This window comes from Petromyzon marinus, chromosome 1 (assembly GCF_048934315.1).
Source record: "Petromyzon marinus isolate PM22_M1 ecotype Great Lakes invasive population chromosome 1, UKy_Petmar_22M1.pri1.0, whole genome shotgun sequence".
Lineage (NCBI taxonomy): Eukaryota > Metazoa > Chordata > Hyperoartia > Petromyzontiformes > Petromyzontidae > Petromyzon > Petromyzon marinus.
Genome location: NC_133667.1, coordinates 13368321 through 13384730, shown reverse-complemented (window position 1 = coordinate 13384730; position 16410 = coordinate 13368321). Strand labels below are relative to the sequence as shown.

The 16410-nt window shown below is 44.3% G+C and overlaps 1 protein-coding gene across 1 annotated transcript; it reads left to right on the top strand.

Annotated features, from left to right (window-relative positions):
• The first annotated feature begins 1815 nt into the window (after window positions 1-1815).
• LOC142924959 (dual specificity tyrosine-phosphorylation-regulated kinase 2-like) lies at window positions 1816-15327 on the top strand. The gene is made up of 13 exons (XM_076067753.1): window positions 1816-2341; window positions 3292-3349; window positions 3767-3915; window positions 4689-4825; window positions 6620-6760; window positions 8618-8753; window positions 9184-9265; window positions 10593-10759; window positions 11331-11391; window positions 11507-11624; window positions 11906-12136; window positions 12861-13090; window positions 14107-15327. The coding sequence occupies exons 1-12, from the start codon at window positions 2303-2305 to the stop codon at window positions 13045-13047; spliced, it is 1506 nt and encodes a 501-aa protein (XP_075923868.1). The 5' UTR covers window positions 1816-2302; the 3' UTR covers window positions 13048-13090; window positions 14107-15327.
• Window positions 15328-16410: the final 1083 nt, after the last annotated feature.

Here is a 16410-nt window from a genome sequence, read left to right as displayed (position 1 = left end):
TTGCTAAACCCTGTTTGTTTTGGTGTGCTTCTCTCTCTGTCCCCTGTTGTATCTGTGTTAGTTCCCCCCTACTTGGGTGTCTGTATATACATCTGGGGTTATGTGTTTCCCCTCTCTCGTAAATTTAGCTCTTCTGTATCTGATGATGGCTGCTTATGTTGCAACCGAAACGTCGTACGCTATTATGTTATTTTATTATTTCTTATTTATAGGTGACTTTACCGAAAGAAAAAAAACAGAGTAACACCATATACCCCCATTCGCATTTCCGTCTCCGTATCATATATATTAAAAAACATTTCTTACACATCATCTTCACGGCCTTAAATCGGTAAAGTGCATCATTTCAGCAGCATTCTTATAGCCCGCCAGTGCAGCACAGCAACATCAACTGTTGAACTGAACTTCCATGCTTCTCCGCCTTCACCCACCCACCCACATCGACGAGCGTGGCGATGATGCGTGGCCCAAGATACACCCGCAATCTGCGGCTGCGTGGCGAACCCCCTCATCCAGCAGTGGAATAACAAGACGGCACGCGATTTTTGACCCCCACCACCATAGTCACACGGCGTCACAAAAAGTCAGACCCCCCCCCCCTCTCAAATATGACGTCACAAAGCTCTGCCCCCCCCCCAAAAAAAATAAAACATGCTTCAAATCGCTTTAAACTATTGTCATTGTAGTGCGTATTTAATGTGGCGCTGCACTCTGATGTTGTAGGAGAAAACATTTATTAAAAAGTCTATTTAATAAAGTAGAACGTGTTGTATATATTTATTTGAAGTTGCGCATTTTGACGTGACGTCACATTTCTCTTGGTTCTTTCGGTAAAGTCACCACGTAGAAGGGAAACAATAAAATAGTAAAAATATAAAACAATAAAATTCTCACGACGTTTCGACTGCAACACAAGCAGCAATCATCATCAGGTGTGAAACCACAACAAGAAAATTTGAAAAAAGTGGCGGTTATTACAATTTTATTGTGGTTATCACATCTGATGATGATTGCTTGTGTTGCAGTCGAAACGCCGTGATAATTTAATTGTTTTATATTTTTATTATTTTATTGTTTCCCTTCAACGTGACTTTACCGAAAGAACCAATAATATGAATCCCTGCAGTCACGAAAGCTTTAAATAAAAATTTAAGAGGCGTTACAACTTTGTGGGCATCGTTCACGGGCGTCACGCGATGCCAAACATCCATTGGGTACGGGGGGGGGGCAAAGTGGGGTGAAGTTAATGAAATAACTATTCCTGCTCTTTATACTACTGTACTGTAATGAGAACTACATCGTGGCTGATGGTAACAGCTGTACTATACTGTACTGCAGCTCGAATCGGCACCTCCGATTAGCACAGCTGTCTACGTGCGGTGCGAAAGAAGTCCAACATACTGAACACAACACGTGTTGTGTAATACACAACACGTGTATTATACACACCACGTGTGTAATACACAACACGTGTATTACACAACACGCGACCCCCCACGAACGCCCACGTGACACTCCGCGCACCGGATGCCGTGACGTCGCTACTGACGTCACTATCCGGATGCGATTAACATAGCGCTAAACTTCGAGGCGGCACGCGGCTCGAGCTACGGCTTTTGCCACGAGGACTCTGTTTTGAATGTTCAATAGTGCGAGTGCGAGTTTGCCGACGAGAGATTTATCCACGGTAAGTGATGGTAATGGTGTTGAGGACGGTACATTGATCTTTGTCGTGGTCGTGTTGATTGCAGTTGGTTGCTGGTGGCAGTGGGGAGAGCTGCTTTTTGCTCGTGTTGAGTGTTGCAAGTGATAGTTACGTGAAGATTGTAATTGTAGTGATAGGGGTGATGGTTTAGTTGCTTTCTGGTGGTGATTATGGTGATGTCAGAGACAATTTCCGTGGTGGTGCTAGTGATGCTAATGGCGATTGTGGTTTAGGTAGATGTTGTTGGTGATGGTTGCGAAAGGGCTCAATAAGCTATTAAGCTTCATGTCATGGGTAGTGATTTCCAGGTGGTGTAAATTCCACATTCCTATGGCGAGGCCCATATTTAAATATACGGACAACTAATTGATTAACACAAAGTGGCACTTAGTTTTTCACGAACTCTTCAAGGATGAAGGGTTCTCAATCTTTAAACGGGGATTTGAACTCCCTATTGAAGACAGTTCTGGGAGAGTGCCACACCTGCTGGAGAGATCTCCCTTGCTGCTCTAAGCTTGGTCGAATGAAGGGTGCTAAAGGAGGTTATTTAGGTTTTAATGCTATCTTTGTGCTGTGTTCCAGAACGATCTTTTGGAGATGGATCAACTCGATGTTCAGTCTGCAATTGTGCAGCAGGTCCGTAACTCACTTGACAGCAAACTCTTATAAGCAGACTGCACAATACAGAGACAAGCTCACTTCTTTTTTTATCGTAGAGTATTCGTGGACTACGTGTTTCACTGCTATTCTAGAATAGAACGATTACCATTGACCAATAAGCTCAACACACAGTGCAGGCTTTCAGGTCACTTCACCACCAAATGGGTTTATTACTAGTTCAACTGACAGCAAAGAATCAAAGTTCCACCCCCCCCGCCACCCCACATCGTGTAAGCTCTATAGACTTTTGGGGCAAGTGCTGTTAGTAAACGCCTATTATAACTAGTACCACAACGGGCCGCTTTGACCTAACGGTACAGACACACGGCAAACTCACGACACAGTCAAGGCAATTTCTTGTCAGCTCAGTTCGCAGTAAGGGACTCTAGTACTCGTGAACCAACCAGGAGACACACGAGCTTATTACACAGCACACGTATTGGCAGGTGCTCTACTTGGACTTTATGAATGCGTTCAGGTTCGTGACCTGTAACCAGTTTCATAAAATACCTTTAACAATTCACCCTTTTGCCATATTTGTGTAAATTAGAAATCAATGTATAATGCAGTTGAAGATGTTTAATGGAATTGGCCACAATTCCGAGCATGGCAGTTCAATGGGGCAAGTTTCTTAAATACCACCCAACAGTATACAGTAAATGGGTTCACCGCAGCTCGTCGATCATGCATAGTGAGGTAAAGCGTTGACATTTTCCAATATATGAGGCCATCACGGAGGTGCAGGCCAAAAAATACTCTCTAGGGTAATCCTCTGAGAGCTTTGTGCGATTTAGGCCCTTCCACAAGCACTCTCTCAGTGGGTGTTTGTGTGTGTACCACTGTGTCTCTGTATATATGTCCATGTCTGTGTGCTTGCCCCCATGTTCACGCGTGCCTCTCTGTGCGCATCTCTGTGACAAAAACAGGCAACTCCATCGGATGAAGTCGTCTTCCCAGTGGCAGGGATGAGCTGCACACCACAAGGTTTTACTTCACTTTATTCAGCATCATTCACCACGTGAATTACTGCCACACTCCTCTATAGCAAACACACATCCAGAGTCAATCCCTAAATGGTTTTACAACTCCATTAAGAGCACACATACAGGAGGCCCAAATCGATTCTCTTTAAGTTTAGCACTATATGCGTGGTTACTTTGTGATTGTAATTGTCCATAATAGAGGGTTTTTTTTGGGTTGGATCGCGTAAATATGTAAATGTGTCGTTAAACCCACCACCACCCGACACAGCCAACTAGTAAGGGTTGTCACGTAAACCAAACATGCCAAAAAAAGTCACTAGTACAGCACACCGTTGTGTTGTAATTGTGTTTGTTACACACGTGTATGTTCATCAATGACTATGTATGTGTCTGTCTTTGGGCATGTGTGCGCGTGTAGAAATCTTGGACAAATTCCAACACAGGATGACAGCACAGGAATGTCAAGAAATCATGAAATTCAATGAAGTTTTCTATTTCAAGATTCGATCGGAACATAATGGCACTCGCAATGATGGCTACGATGACGTGAACGACCACTACATTCCGGTAAGACCAGGGGCAGCCCGTCCATATAGGCGACTAGGCGGTCACCTCGGGTGCCAAGTTAAGTGGGGTGCCAGATTCGAGGAAAAAAAATACAATAAAAATATACAAATTAGATCACGAAGATGTCATTATTTCAATTCCCGTGCATGTAGAGGGACTATTAATTATAATTCCTTTCTCAACATTTATAATCGTTCCTCTGTTTAAAAAAACACGCTTAAAAACACATGAAGTGGGAAAATATGGGCAACATTTTTCCCCAGTTTACGTAAACCTCAGCCTACATCTGCCCTTGGGGGTCGGGGGTTGCCAATTGCATTGGTTCGCCTAGGGCACCAGATGCTGGCAGCTCATCCTTGGACCGTCCCTGGGTAAGACTTTTCAATTTGGGCAACGTTTATTCCAGCTAATCATGCATCCCACTACAGACCCCAAAATGAATTGTTAATCTAGATTATTTAAAAAGGGTATAGCTCCAGTGGCTTCCTAATATTGGAAGGAAGACCGTTACACACGGCCGCAGATGCGCATCTGAGGATACCATTTCACAAATACAGATGAAGGGCATTCTATAAGACATGCTTTGCATCGAATGATTTCGTGGTTTTTGGCAATGACAGAGAAAGCTTAGACATTTTCAGGAGTGCGGGAATGTCAAGAGCGGTGAGCAATAAATGAGCACTTGAATGAGCCGTGTGTTTCGACTGAGTAATGATTGAGCACTGAGAGAGGGCCCTGGTTGAGTGCTCAACACTTCTGTAATCTTGTTCCAGATAACGGATGAACACGTGGTGTACCGCTTCCAAGTACTGAATGTAGTTGGTACGGGGTCCTTTGGGCAGGTGCTCCGATGCCTGGACCACAAGACGAAAAGAGAGGTGGCCATCAAGGTGCTAGAGCTCACGTCTAGGTAAGTTTGAACAAAGACATGAACCACATCTTGAAATCTGGTTTTGTAACTTGTAATAAGTTGTGCTAATTTACATATTGCAGAGGAAGTCTAAATAGTGATACAATTTAAAGTTGATTTTCTTTAACCTCGTGAGAACTCAAGAGACCAGAACGAGTCTCATTTGTAAGAGTAACCTGGAGCATTCGTCTGCCAGTAGGGGACAATGATTGGTATGTTGCACAATACAAATTGAGGAATTTGTCGAGTAAGTTTCGATATTGGCAAAAATTGTACCCAGATGCAAGCACACAGTGGCATACTCTTGCAAATGACATCAGGTGATCTTTAGCATCCATCGAAGCAGACAGCATGCATTATTATGGTTATACACCCGCAGTATTAATCATTAATGTCATCAAACACCGTCAAAATAATGTTTTATTTTTGATCAAGTGGCAGTCTGTAATGTTTATGGTTCCTGCCATGTGAATGTCGAAATGACACCACTGCCCAACAACGGGGATGAGTGCTGCCCTTTTGCTCATTCTAATCTTGCATATGGTAACATGTTCAGGCGCTAAATACCAATGCCAAGGTCTGCTAGCCACGAGGGGGCTTCAGGAGAGATTTTAAATTTAGCAATTCCGCATTAAAGGAGCACGGACCATAGTGGTTTACAATATCGTCCACAGTTTGGGTTGGTGCAGTAGAACACTTTGTACCTTACTCGCCGAACATAGCTGAAAACCAAGGTGATTCCAATCCAGTGGTGAAAATGTTTTTCCTCACTGAGATGCGATGCAGCAACTTCTTCGAGTAACAACCATCGACAATATAATAAATGTTTTTACCCTTTCTGGCAATAAAACAGGCGTTAAGATGTTTGATTTAAAGCTTTCGTAACTGCAAGGATTCATATTCTTGGTTCTTTCATTAAAGTCACGTAGAAGGGAAACAATAAAATAATAAAAATATAAAACAATAAAATTCTCATGACGTTTCGACTGCAACACAAGCAATCATCATCCGGTGTGAAAACCACAGCAAGAACATTTGATGATTGCTTGTGTTGCAGTCGAAACGTCGTAAGAATTTTATTGTTTTTATTTTTTTTATTATTTATTGTTTTCCTTCTACGTGACTTTACCGAAAGAACCAAGAATATGTGTTAAGATGTTCAAACCTCAAACAGAATGCTTTTGCAAGGAATCAAGTCTGCATTAACCACACGTATTTGTGGTGAATATGCAAAAAACAAACATCCTCTGATAATATATGGCATTGTCTTTGAAACTGATTGAGCCACACCAGAGACAGCTTTTCTTTAGAGCCTAGTCTCAAACAGTGTTAGACCAGAGAATGCCACAAGGCGAACAGCACAAAGACAATGCCACTATCAGGGTATTTATAGCTCGGGGTGAGCAGCTACAATATGGGACCTTTATTGCCAGTATTAAAATAGAAGAATAGGTTTTACCCCTTGCAAAAGGATTCTGTTTGGTGTTTTAAGCCCTTAACACCTGTTTTTTTCTTTGCCAGAAAGGGTAAAAAAACCTATTCTTATCTTTTGATACTGGCAAGAAAGGTCCCATATTGTAACCAACGACAACTTCCAAACCAATTGGTCCAGCCTCCCCAGTTGGCCGCTGATCACGTCGACCGGGCAGGGACGATGTTGACGTTGACCGGGATTGAGCGCTCACAGCCATGATTCTGGAGCTCTGTTGACCGCGCCATTCCACGTGTGGCAATGCCTACAAATGTGCAAGACCTAAGAGTGGGGTGAGACTTATCGATGCATTCCTTCCACAGCGAGACCATTGAGGAATGTGAAATGGAGGTGCAGATCTTAAACGCCTTGCAGTCCGAAGATGAGGAAAATAACTACATCATTCGATTGTTCGAATTCCTTATGTTCAGAAACCATCCCGCAATCGTCATGGAGCTAGTCGCGTGAGTAAAAAAAAGAAAAATCACACCCTGTGCGCCACCATCGTGTTTATCCACGCAAGTTTTTTGTTTTGTTACACGCGGAGGTTTAACATTTGATGAATTTCAGATATTTTTTTTGTTTAACCGGGAGAGAACTCAAGTGACCAGGATGAGTCTCATTTGCAAAAGTGACCTGGGGCATTCGTCTGCCAGAAGGGGCGGGGGTGACTAATTCCTATGTTGTACAACGGCAATTAAGGACTTAATGGGTTGTCTAAATAGCTTAATGCCTGTTTCAATGCCAAAAGGGTGAAAGCTATTCTTATATTGGCAATTAAGTAATTTTGCAGGTATTTTTTTATTTAACATCTGCTGTGAGACAAACAGTGTGTGAGTGTTAGTACAGCTGCATTAATCGGGGCGGCTGCTAGATTCGAACCATGAACCTCGACGAAAGGTGGGGAATCATGCTGCCATTAGGCCATGTCACCACCCATCAGACTGTACCAGCCGTTTCCATTTCAAGGCTTTATTGGTACTTGGTAAAATATAAAAGGGACACGGGTGGCTCCTTAACGTGGCACGTGACGATGCTCTCCCACACCTTACTGAATACAACGAGCTGAGTGGCACCACCGTTTAACATCGTACAGCACATTAAAACATAGCGCTTGCAAAATTAATCACATAAACAGGAAACAATGGCTCTCGTTATCTGTAAACGACATTGCTAGATAACGCAATGTCCTGTCTCATCCATTATCTTCATAATGAAACCAGATGCAACAGCAAATTCTCATAACGAGCCCTATGAGCCAGGTAGGGTGGTGCCCGCCTGTAATCCAGCACTTTTGAGGCGAGGGTTTGGTGGGTCACACACATTTTGATAAACTTCCTACCGTGGACGTCGAGGTGCCCATACCCTGGCTTGTCAGGAGAGGGCATTCCAGCAGAAAATGTAGACTCTACCTGTTCCACCTGAACGGTGATCGAGTGTTGTCCCCTTGTGTGGGTTTTTGTCTGGGTGCTTTGGTTTGCTCCCACATGTAAACATGATTCTAGTGTGCTTCTACTAGTATTGTTACTCCTGCTATTATGGATTGACCTTCATGCAGCTAGCGAGGGATGCTAGGTTTAGTAATAATATGTTATGTATGTCGCTATTGTTAACTTTCAATCACATTTCTTACTATCACCGTTACATTGTTTTTATATCATTATTTTATTAATTTCTAGAAGGGTTTAGTTTAGCCCGATTTTTTTATATAGTATAGAGTTAGACTAAACATTTTAATCTAAATTGTATTATGATTGTTATTGTGATCAAACATCAAAATGGGATTCTTTTTTTTGTACGCAGCATAAACTAATGGTGCTTTTTCTCGAAGATTTCATTGTTTTTGTATGGGATGTTTAAATTTGCGTACAGTACAATTTTAAATGTATCTTGTTATTTTATTGTTTGTTGCGGTTGCCACCCGAATCAAGAGCCGAATGGCTTCACAGGGTTATTCCCAATAAAATGAAACTGAAACTCAATTCATTTTCCGTTAGTACCTTGACATAGAGAGAACCGCAGAACTTGGGGCTTTCTGTTGGCGTCTGCTCATCGCTTGGTTGACCACCTGCTTGTCTGTGGTTCATCGTTCCTCTGCATACTATAAGTTGATGTATTATTGTTATTATTATTACTTCTCGAAGACAATGAGCAGGTCATGTTTCATCTTCATTACCCTGGGAAAATGTATAATGTGTTTTTTACATGATGAAAAGCCTAATCTATTGTAAATCATGATTCCTCCAGTTCATGAAGCGACCCTAAGCATTGACCAAGATAGTCGAAGGTGGACTAACCATTGACGACATCTTGTCTTGCAGCATCGACCTCTTTGATCAATTCCATGCCAACTCCACGATCTTTGACCCGTCAACAATCAGGCTCTATACAAGATCCATGTTGAGGGCCCTTGCAAAACTTAAGAAGGAGGCCATCATTTATGGCGACCTGAAGATGGTAAGTAAATACAATAGCATACTGCTGTCATTCATGGATCTGTGTTGCCTTGAGGCAACTGTGGCAAAAAAAGTGAGACCTCTCTCGTAACTCAAAAAAATGAACACCAAACACCGAATGTTATTGTTTCCATAAATGTATAAAAAAGTAATCGACACTTGTTTCAATCCAGGACATTGTCTATTCTCTTCTTGCTCGAGAGTACACTCTGCAGTTTACTTGAAAAGATTCTCATTTACATTCGTCACAATGACAACAGCTACAGTTGGCCCAAAGTTAGACACATTTCTTACACGAGTAAAGGTGAGAACCACCTTTTTCACTGATATGTAAAATGCAGTCTTAACTGGATGTCTAAACGGGTAGGAGCTGCATGCCATGAACACTTTTGAACGTTAACCACTATTGCCCTTTGTTATTGTTTTCCTAGGAAAACATCATGGTCAAGGACCACGCAACCGGCAACATCAGGATCATTGATTTCGGCCTGAGCGTCATGATGACGAAGCCAAGTGAGTAGTTTTACTTGTGTTTTCGTGTGAGGGTGTGTGTGTCTGTGCGTCTTTGTGAATCTTTGTGAATATGCTGTGGTGTTAATGACGACACGAAGGCAGAGCGTTGTCGGGGCTGACGCCAAACGGTTCATTAAGGGCTTTCGCCTAGCTTTCGGTCAAGGGCAAACACAAGTCACTAGATAAGCTAAATCTCCCCAGGGGAAAAGGGTACTGGGAATCCCTACGCCTCCCAGGCTAACGGGCTCTTCCCACAGCACTGACCGACGGTTCATCCAACTCGGCCAGCCGGGTAAAGTAGCCCCCCCTAGCCTGGTGCTATTTCTCCCCTACCCTGGGTCCCAACTTCCCTACCGCTCACGATCCCGGCTCCCGGCGAAGACCCCGTCCACGTCACCGGTCTCCCCTCAAATACCCTGAGGGGACATGACATCGCTCCTCCCGAGGCGAGTGGGACATCCCGTCACCACTCTACTCCTCAACAAATATACGAGTGGGGAGCGCAAGTGCAGCGGTTAGCGCGGTGCGCTACGCACCCGGCCGCCCCGAGTTCGATGCCCGCTCATGGCCGATACAAGTGACGATTATCTGAACCGGTCCTGGGTCTCCCCTAGGTCGACTCAGCCCCAAATGAGCACCTAGTGCGGTGTGGTGTAAACATCACAAGGGAGATAAAAGCAGCCGGGTGTGGTGCTGGCCACCCACCCCCTCGTGCGCCACGTGCCGGCCTTCATAGGTGCTCGCTAACAGCACTTGCTCCAACAGTCTGTTAGGGCTATACGGGGGATCTTTGTCTTATATGTGTGTTAGCACAGCAGGGGGCATAGTTGGTGCATCTGCCACTCATTTCGGTCCCGTGACCTGTCGGTGAACCTTCGACACTTCACGTGGCCTCAAAGTGCACATGGCCTGGCACAGGCGCCGTGGTGACGTCACCGCCACTTAGTGGCCAACGGCGACTGTTATTCTAATGTGTGTGCGTGTGGCAACGTGGCATGGTGAGCAGTACTGCAGTGCACTGCAATCTCAGTGACTCAGTTTAATCCTCCGCCACAGAGGCCTTAATAGGTCATGTAAGCCTTAATAGGTGCTTGCAAACAACTTTTACCCAAAATTCAAACCATCTCTTGGAGTGCCACTCACGCTTTTCCAGTTTTGAGCCAATTGTAGAAAGATGCACATTCAATTGCTGTATAAAATGACAACGTTTAACATCCTACAACTTGTTTTTTTTTAATCCGTGTGCACTAAAAAAAAAATATCTAAGAAAATAACGAGCATGGCCTTCTCGCTCAATCAGTGCTATTCCTCTGTGTGTGGTGTGCAGTTTTCGGATATTTCGGAACGTTGGAGTACATGGCTCCAGAGATATTGCTGGGCCTCCAACTCACCTGCGCAGTGGACATGTGGTCCCTGGGCTGCGTAATTGCTGAGCTAGCTTCAGGGCAGTCACTCTTCATGGCCACAGGACGTCAGATTGCCCAAATGATCACGGTACCTGAAATATGCCAAAATATAATCTCGTTATTTATGAATTTGAAGCCTATGGCTTAGTTTTAGCTGAGCCGGCTCACAATGCTAACGCCGAGTGATGGTCCATTAGTCGCTAACAACCATATAGGAGACTGCCGTGGATTGCAATCTGTGGAGCAATTATACTTTTGGCCTCATTCCATGGGAACAAATGTTGCTCTGCTGCCAGTATGTACATAGAGAATAGACATATCTTTAATGTGACCAGACACTAGTTGGACACGTATGATGTGATTTGGCCTTGTTGATAATCATCACTCAGAGCGACAGACTATTACCCTTTCCATTCTTTCGGTTAATTGTTCATCGCGAAGGTTCCTGAAGTCACTTTAAAGGGCAATATTTGTTAATTAAGTACCCAATAAAAAATGTAATCTATTTGGCAGTGGTGTAAAAGCATGTGCAGTCCTTGTGAATAAACGTTTCCGTTTTAGTGACATTTACATTTGAGGAAGTCTACTGTATGTATGTTTACAATACACACAGTCCAATGACCTAACCCATGTATATTAATTTCACTTGACCTGTGCAGATTCTTGGTCTCCCACCAAGGTCCATGATTGATGCTGCGACCGACATAGACATTTACACCGGTGAGTGGAGGGGAGGTTGCTACTTCTGTTGTCACAATTATCCAGGCAAGCATTGCCGTAATGTACTTTGTTCGTAATCCTCGGAAACCCGTTTCACTCATTTTCTCTCCAACAGACACGACAGGGTGCCACAGGGTGAACGGCAGGAAAGTCGTTCCAAGCACCACCTCTCTTAAGGAAAAGCTTCGGACTACGAACAGAGAGTTAATCGATTTTGTTCAAGGATGCCTTGAGTAAGATATACCTGTACTGTTTACATATGATCTTAATTCATCATTATTTTCGTGTTCACCATCAGCACTCTCGTAGAAAGAGTGCACACTACTAGGAGTGGTGTTTTACTGACAGGGAGTGGCTTTCTGTCATAACAGGGCAATATTTCATGCCTTGTGCCTTCTTGTATTCGTTTGCATAATGAAGGTAAATAATTGCATGTGCCACACCTCCACCCCATTATTAGAAGAAATTTAGACAGTAAATGAACCCTGACGATTCACCGTTCATATCTTGGCAGGTGGGATCCCGCTCGCCGGCTCACGCCTGAGGAAGCTTTGAACCACAGGTGGCTTCAGGACGACACCAAGGACGAAAGCCATGCTAGTCACAATGAACCGGATGCTGTGGACGCATCAATTAAAATGGACGAGATCGTGGAGGTGGATCGTGTGAGCCAATGCGAGCAGAGATGGACGAATGATTCTGGGTCAGGTCTCGAGGAAGATTTTGTGTCAGCCAAGAGCCAATCGTGAGTCTCCACGTGCACGTTGCATCTTGAAGAATATTTGTGTTGGTTAGGTTCTTATGAAGTGACTTTGATGTTTCTCCCTGCTAAATACTTTCTCTCTGCATGCAGCTCTCTTTGAGACGTTGCTCTTTCTCCTCTGCAGTCTGGAACTGTCCTTCCCCAGCCATCTTCATTGTCGACTTCATGCTCTTGTTCAACTCTAGGCTCCAGATATTCCTCTTCTCCTCTGCCTATAACTCTAGAAAAGAATCAGAATATTTATTTATACTGGAGGAATTTGATGAGCTATGAAGCTCTTTTTCACGGATGTCCAGTTTGATGTCCAGCAGTACTGGACATCATTCTAACATTGGTTTTCATTTATAGATTGGCCCCTGCCATGGGAATGTGGAATTCCCACCACTCTGCTTGCTCGTTTGAGTGTTAAAATGCTTTGGCTTTTCTTATCTTCAGAAGGGTTTGGAGTAGTGATAGGTGTAGGGGCAGTGATCTACTTGACATCTGTAAAAAAAAGAGCTTTGTAGGTCATAATATTCCTACAGTCTAAATAAATATTCTGATTATGAACATATTCTGATAGGGGTAGACCTGGTTGTGGCTGGGGGGCAGGGCCAGGGAGTAGCAGTAGGATAGATAATGGAATTGTATTGCAGTAGGAAAGTTTCAGCACAAATAAAGAAAGGCAGACAGAGGCATAACAGTGGCCCATGCAACTCTCTTTCAGCTCGAACGCCAGTTTCTACACTGCCCTGGAATACCAACGCAGCCATCAAGCGACCAGTGAAGCTGTCGCCAACACCGGAGCGAAGGCATCGAGGGGGCCTGGGCGGAGATTTGCCCGTGTGCGGCAGCGACTCTGGACATTTCTTAGATTTGTCCGGAAGCATTGCTGCTGCAATGCGGAAGAATAAAGGCCCCATCGTTGGCGCACCCCACCACTCCAGTACAGTGGAGGTAAGGGTTTGGTGGGTCGCTCCCTTTCTGTGGGCACCCGTATCCTGGCTTGCCAGGAGAAGGCAGCACAACAAAAATGTGGACTCCACCTGTTCCGTCTGGATGGGATTGAGTGGTTGTCGCCTCGCATGCGTGGGGTTTTTTTTCCGGATCCACAGTTTCCTCCGACATTTAAAGCCACTCATTATTTGGCCGATAACACCTTGACGTATAGAGGACCTCAGAGCTTGGACAATTGTGGTTCTGTGGTTTCTCGCGTTGTGAGAGTGAGCGAGCACTGTGCACGTTAAAAGGTAAAAAAGTATTATATATCAGCTTTCACGACCAATCTTAGATTCATTATTCGTTACTTTGGGTCAGATCGTCGAGGTATCTGACAATTTTCAGCTTTTCCCTCTACTGACAGCCAATCAAACGATGTTGTCACGTGGGCAAAAATTCCAATTTATTTGGATTTCAGGAAACCGGAATGTTGAAAAGCAAGCATTAAATAATGTTATGTAAGAGATTACATTCAAAAATAAGTGTTAACAATAACTCAGCTCTTATTTTGAGATCTTTAACAGAAGCTCAGCTCTCGCGTAATGCATGCAAATCTTTCAGCTAAAGTACAATCAACAAGATAAATGTTCAATTTCAGAAAAGACCAAAGATCTGTATTGGAAAAGAAAAGGATTATTTTGTCTAAGAGTTCTGTTTGGGTGTAAGCTATTTATTTCATAATAATCAGAATCCTTCATTAACATAGCTTAAAAATACATGATCATCCCGAGGAAATGTATGTGAACATTACGTCACCGCAAAATATCTTTCCCACCAATTTTACATGGAGAAGATAAATCCAAATTTGTATTGCACTGCATCCAGCTGGCTGCTTCTCTCGTTGGTGTTCCACTCCCTTGTCACACGATGTCATGCAGCATCTTGAGACACGACTGGAGACCTGCTGCTGTGTGTCTTGAGTGCTCTGTCCCTTGATGACCCCAATGCTTCCCCTGGGTTTGTGCCCGGAACAGGTGACGTCACCGGGGGATGTCGACACCTGGAATGGAAGAGGCAGAGACCCCAGACCCCAAGACATCCTGCAACCCCCCACCACCCCACCTGCACACACCTCACACACACACCCCACACACCCACACACACCCCATCCACAACACACACCTCACACAGACATACCCCACACACACACACCCCACACACACAACCCACCCACCCACACACCCCATCCACCCACCACCCACTCACAACACACACCACACACACACACACACACCGCACCCACCCACACACACCCCATCCATCCACCCACCACCCACAACACACACCACACACACCTCACACAGACATACCCCACACACACACACACACACACCCCACCCACCGCCCACCCACAACACACACCACACACACACCTCACACAGACATACCCCACCCACCCACACACACCCCATTCACCCACACACACACCACCCACACACACCACCCACCTACACACATCACGCATCCACCAGCCATGCACACGCCACCCACCCAGACACACGCCACCCGCCCACACAAACCACCCCATCTACACACCACCCACCCACCCACCACCCACCCACAACACACACCACACACACACCTCACACATACACCCCACGAATACACACACCCCACCCACACACCACCCACCTACACACATCATGCACCCCACCACCCATGGACACGCCACCTACCCAGACACACGCCACTCACCCAGACACACGCCACCCACCCACACAAACCACACCATCCACACACCACCCACCCACTACCCACCCACAACACACACCACACACACATACACCCCACGCATAAACACCCCCAACGCATGCACACACCCCATCCACACAACGCACCCACCCACCACCCACCCACAACACACACCACACACACCTCACACACATACACACACCCAACGCATGAACACACCCCACCCACACACCACCCACCTACACACATCACGCACCCACCACCTATGCACACACACACCACCCAACCATCACCCACCAATAACACACCACACACACAAACACCCCCCCCCCCTCCTTTCTCTTGACTCACTGTTAATGAAATAGCTAAGGATGTTTTTAACTCGTATATAATAATAACTGTAAATATATATTAGTTTAGTTTTACCGTGTATTGAATTTAGAGGAAGGCCGTCTCACCGTGAAAGTATTAATGCAGAAGATTTAAATGTGCAATACGTTTTACTTTCATGCAAGTTTGTTTTTAACTCGTATATAATAATAACTGTAAATATATATTAGTTTAGTTTAATCGTGTATTGAATTTAGAGGAAGGCCGTCTCACCGTGAAAGTATTAACGCAGAAGATTTAAATGTGCAATACGTTTTACTTTCATGCAAGTTTGTTTTTAACTCGTATATAATAATAACTGTAAATATATATTAGTTTAGTTTAATCGTGTATTGAATTTAGAGGAAGGCCGTCTCACCGTGAAAGTATTAATGCAGACGATTTAAATGTGCAATACGTTTTACTTTCATGCAAGTTTGTTTTTAACTCGTATATATTAATAACTGTAAATATATATTAGTTTAGTTTAATCGTGTATTGAATTTAGAGGAAGGCCGTCTCACCGTGAAAGTATTAATGCAGAAGATTTAAATGTGCAATACGTTTTACTTTCATGCAAGTTTGTTTTTTAACTCGTATATAATAATAACTGTAAATATATATTAGTTTAGTTTAATCGTGTATTGAATTTAGAGGAAGGCCGTCTCACCGTGAAAGTATTAATGCAGACGATTTAAATGTGCAATACGTTTTACTTTCATGCAAGTTTGCAAACAAGCCTCGTGTTCAGTATTTTGTAAATACAAATTTTTCATTTGTAGCAATGTTTCTTGGCATTTATGGTTTTGTTGGAACGTTTATTAATATTGTTTTACTTGCTTGCACGACACACACATACATCGCGCGCATACACACGCTATTCACACACCGTGCACACCCCACGCACACACACAAACCATGCTTGCACCCCACGCACACATGCACCCCACACATATACACACACCACACACACCCCCCACACACACCACGCACACACACACCCCATGCCTACACCACACACACCCCACGCACACATACACCCCACACATACACACACCATGCTCACACACCATGCTCACACCCCACACACACACCCCATGCACAAACTACACACACACCCCACGCACACATACACCCCACACACACTCCACACACACACCATGCACACACCACACACACACACCACGCACACATATACCCCACACACACACCATATG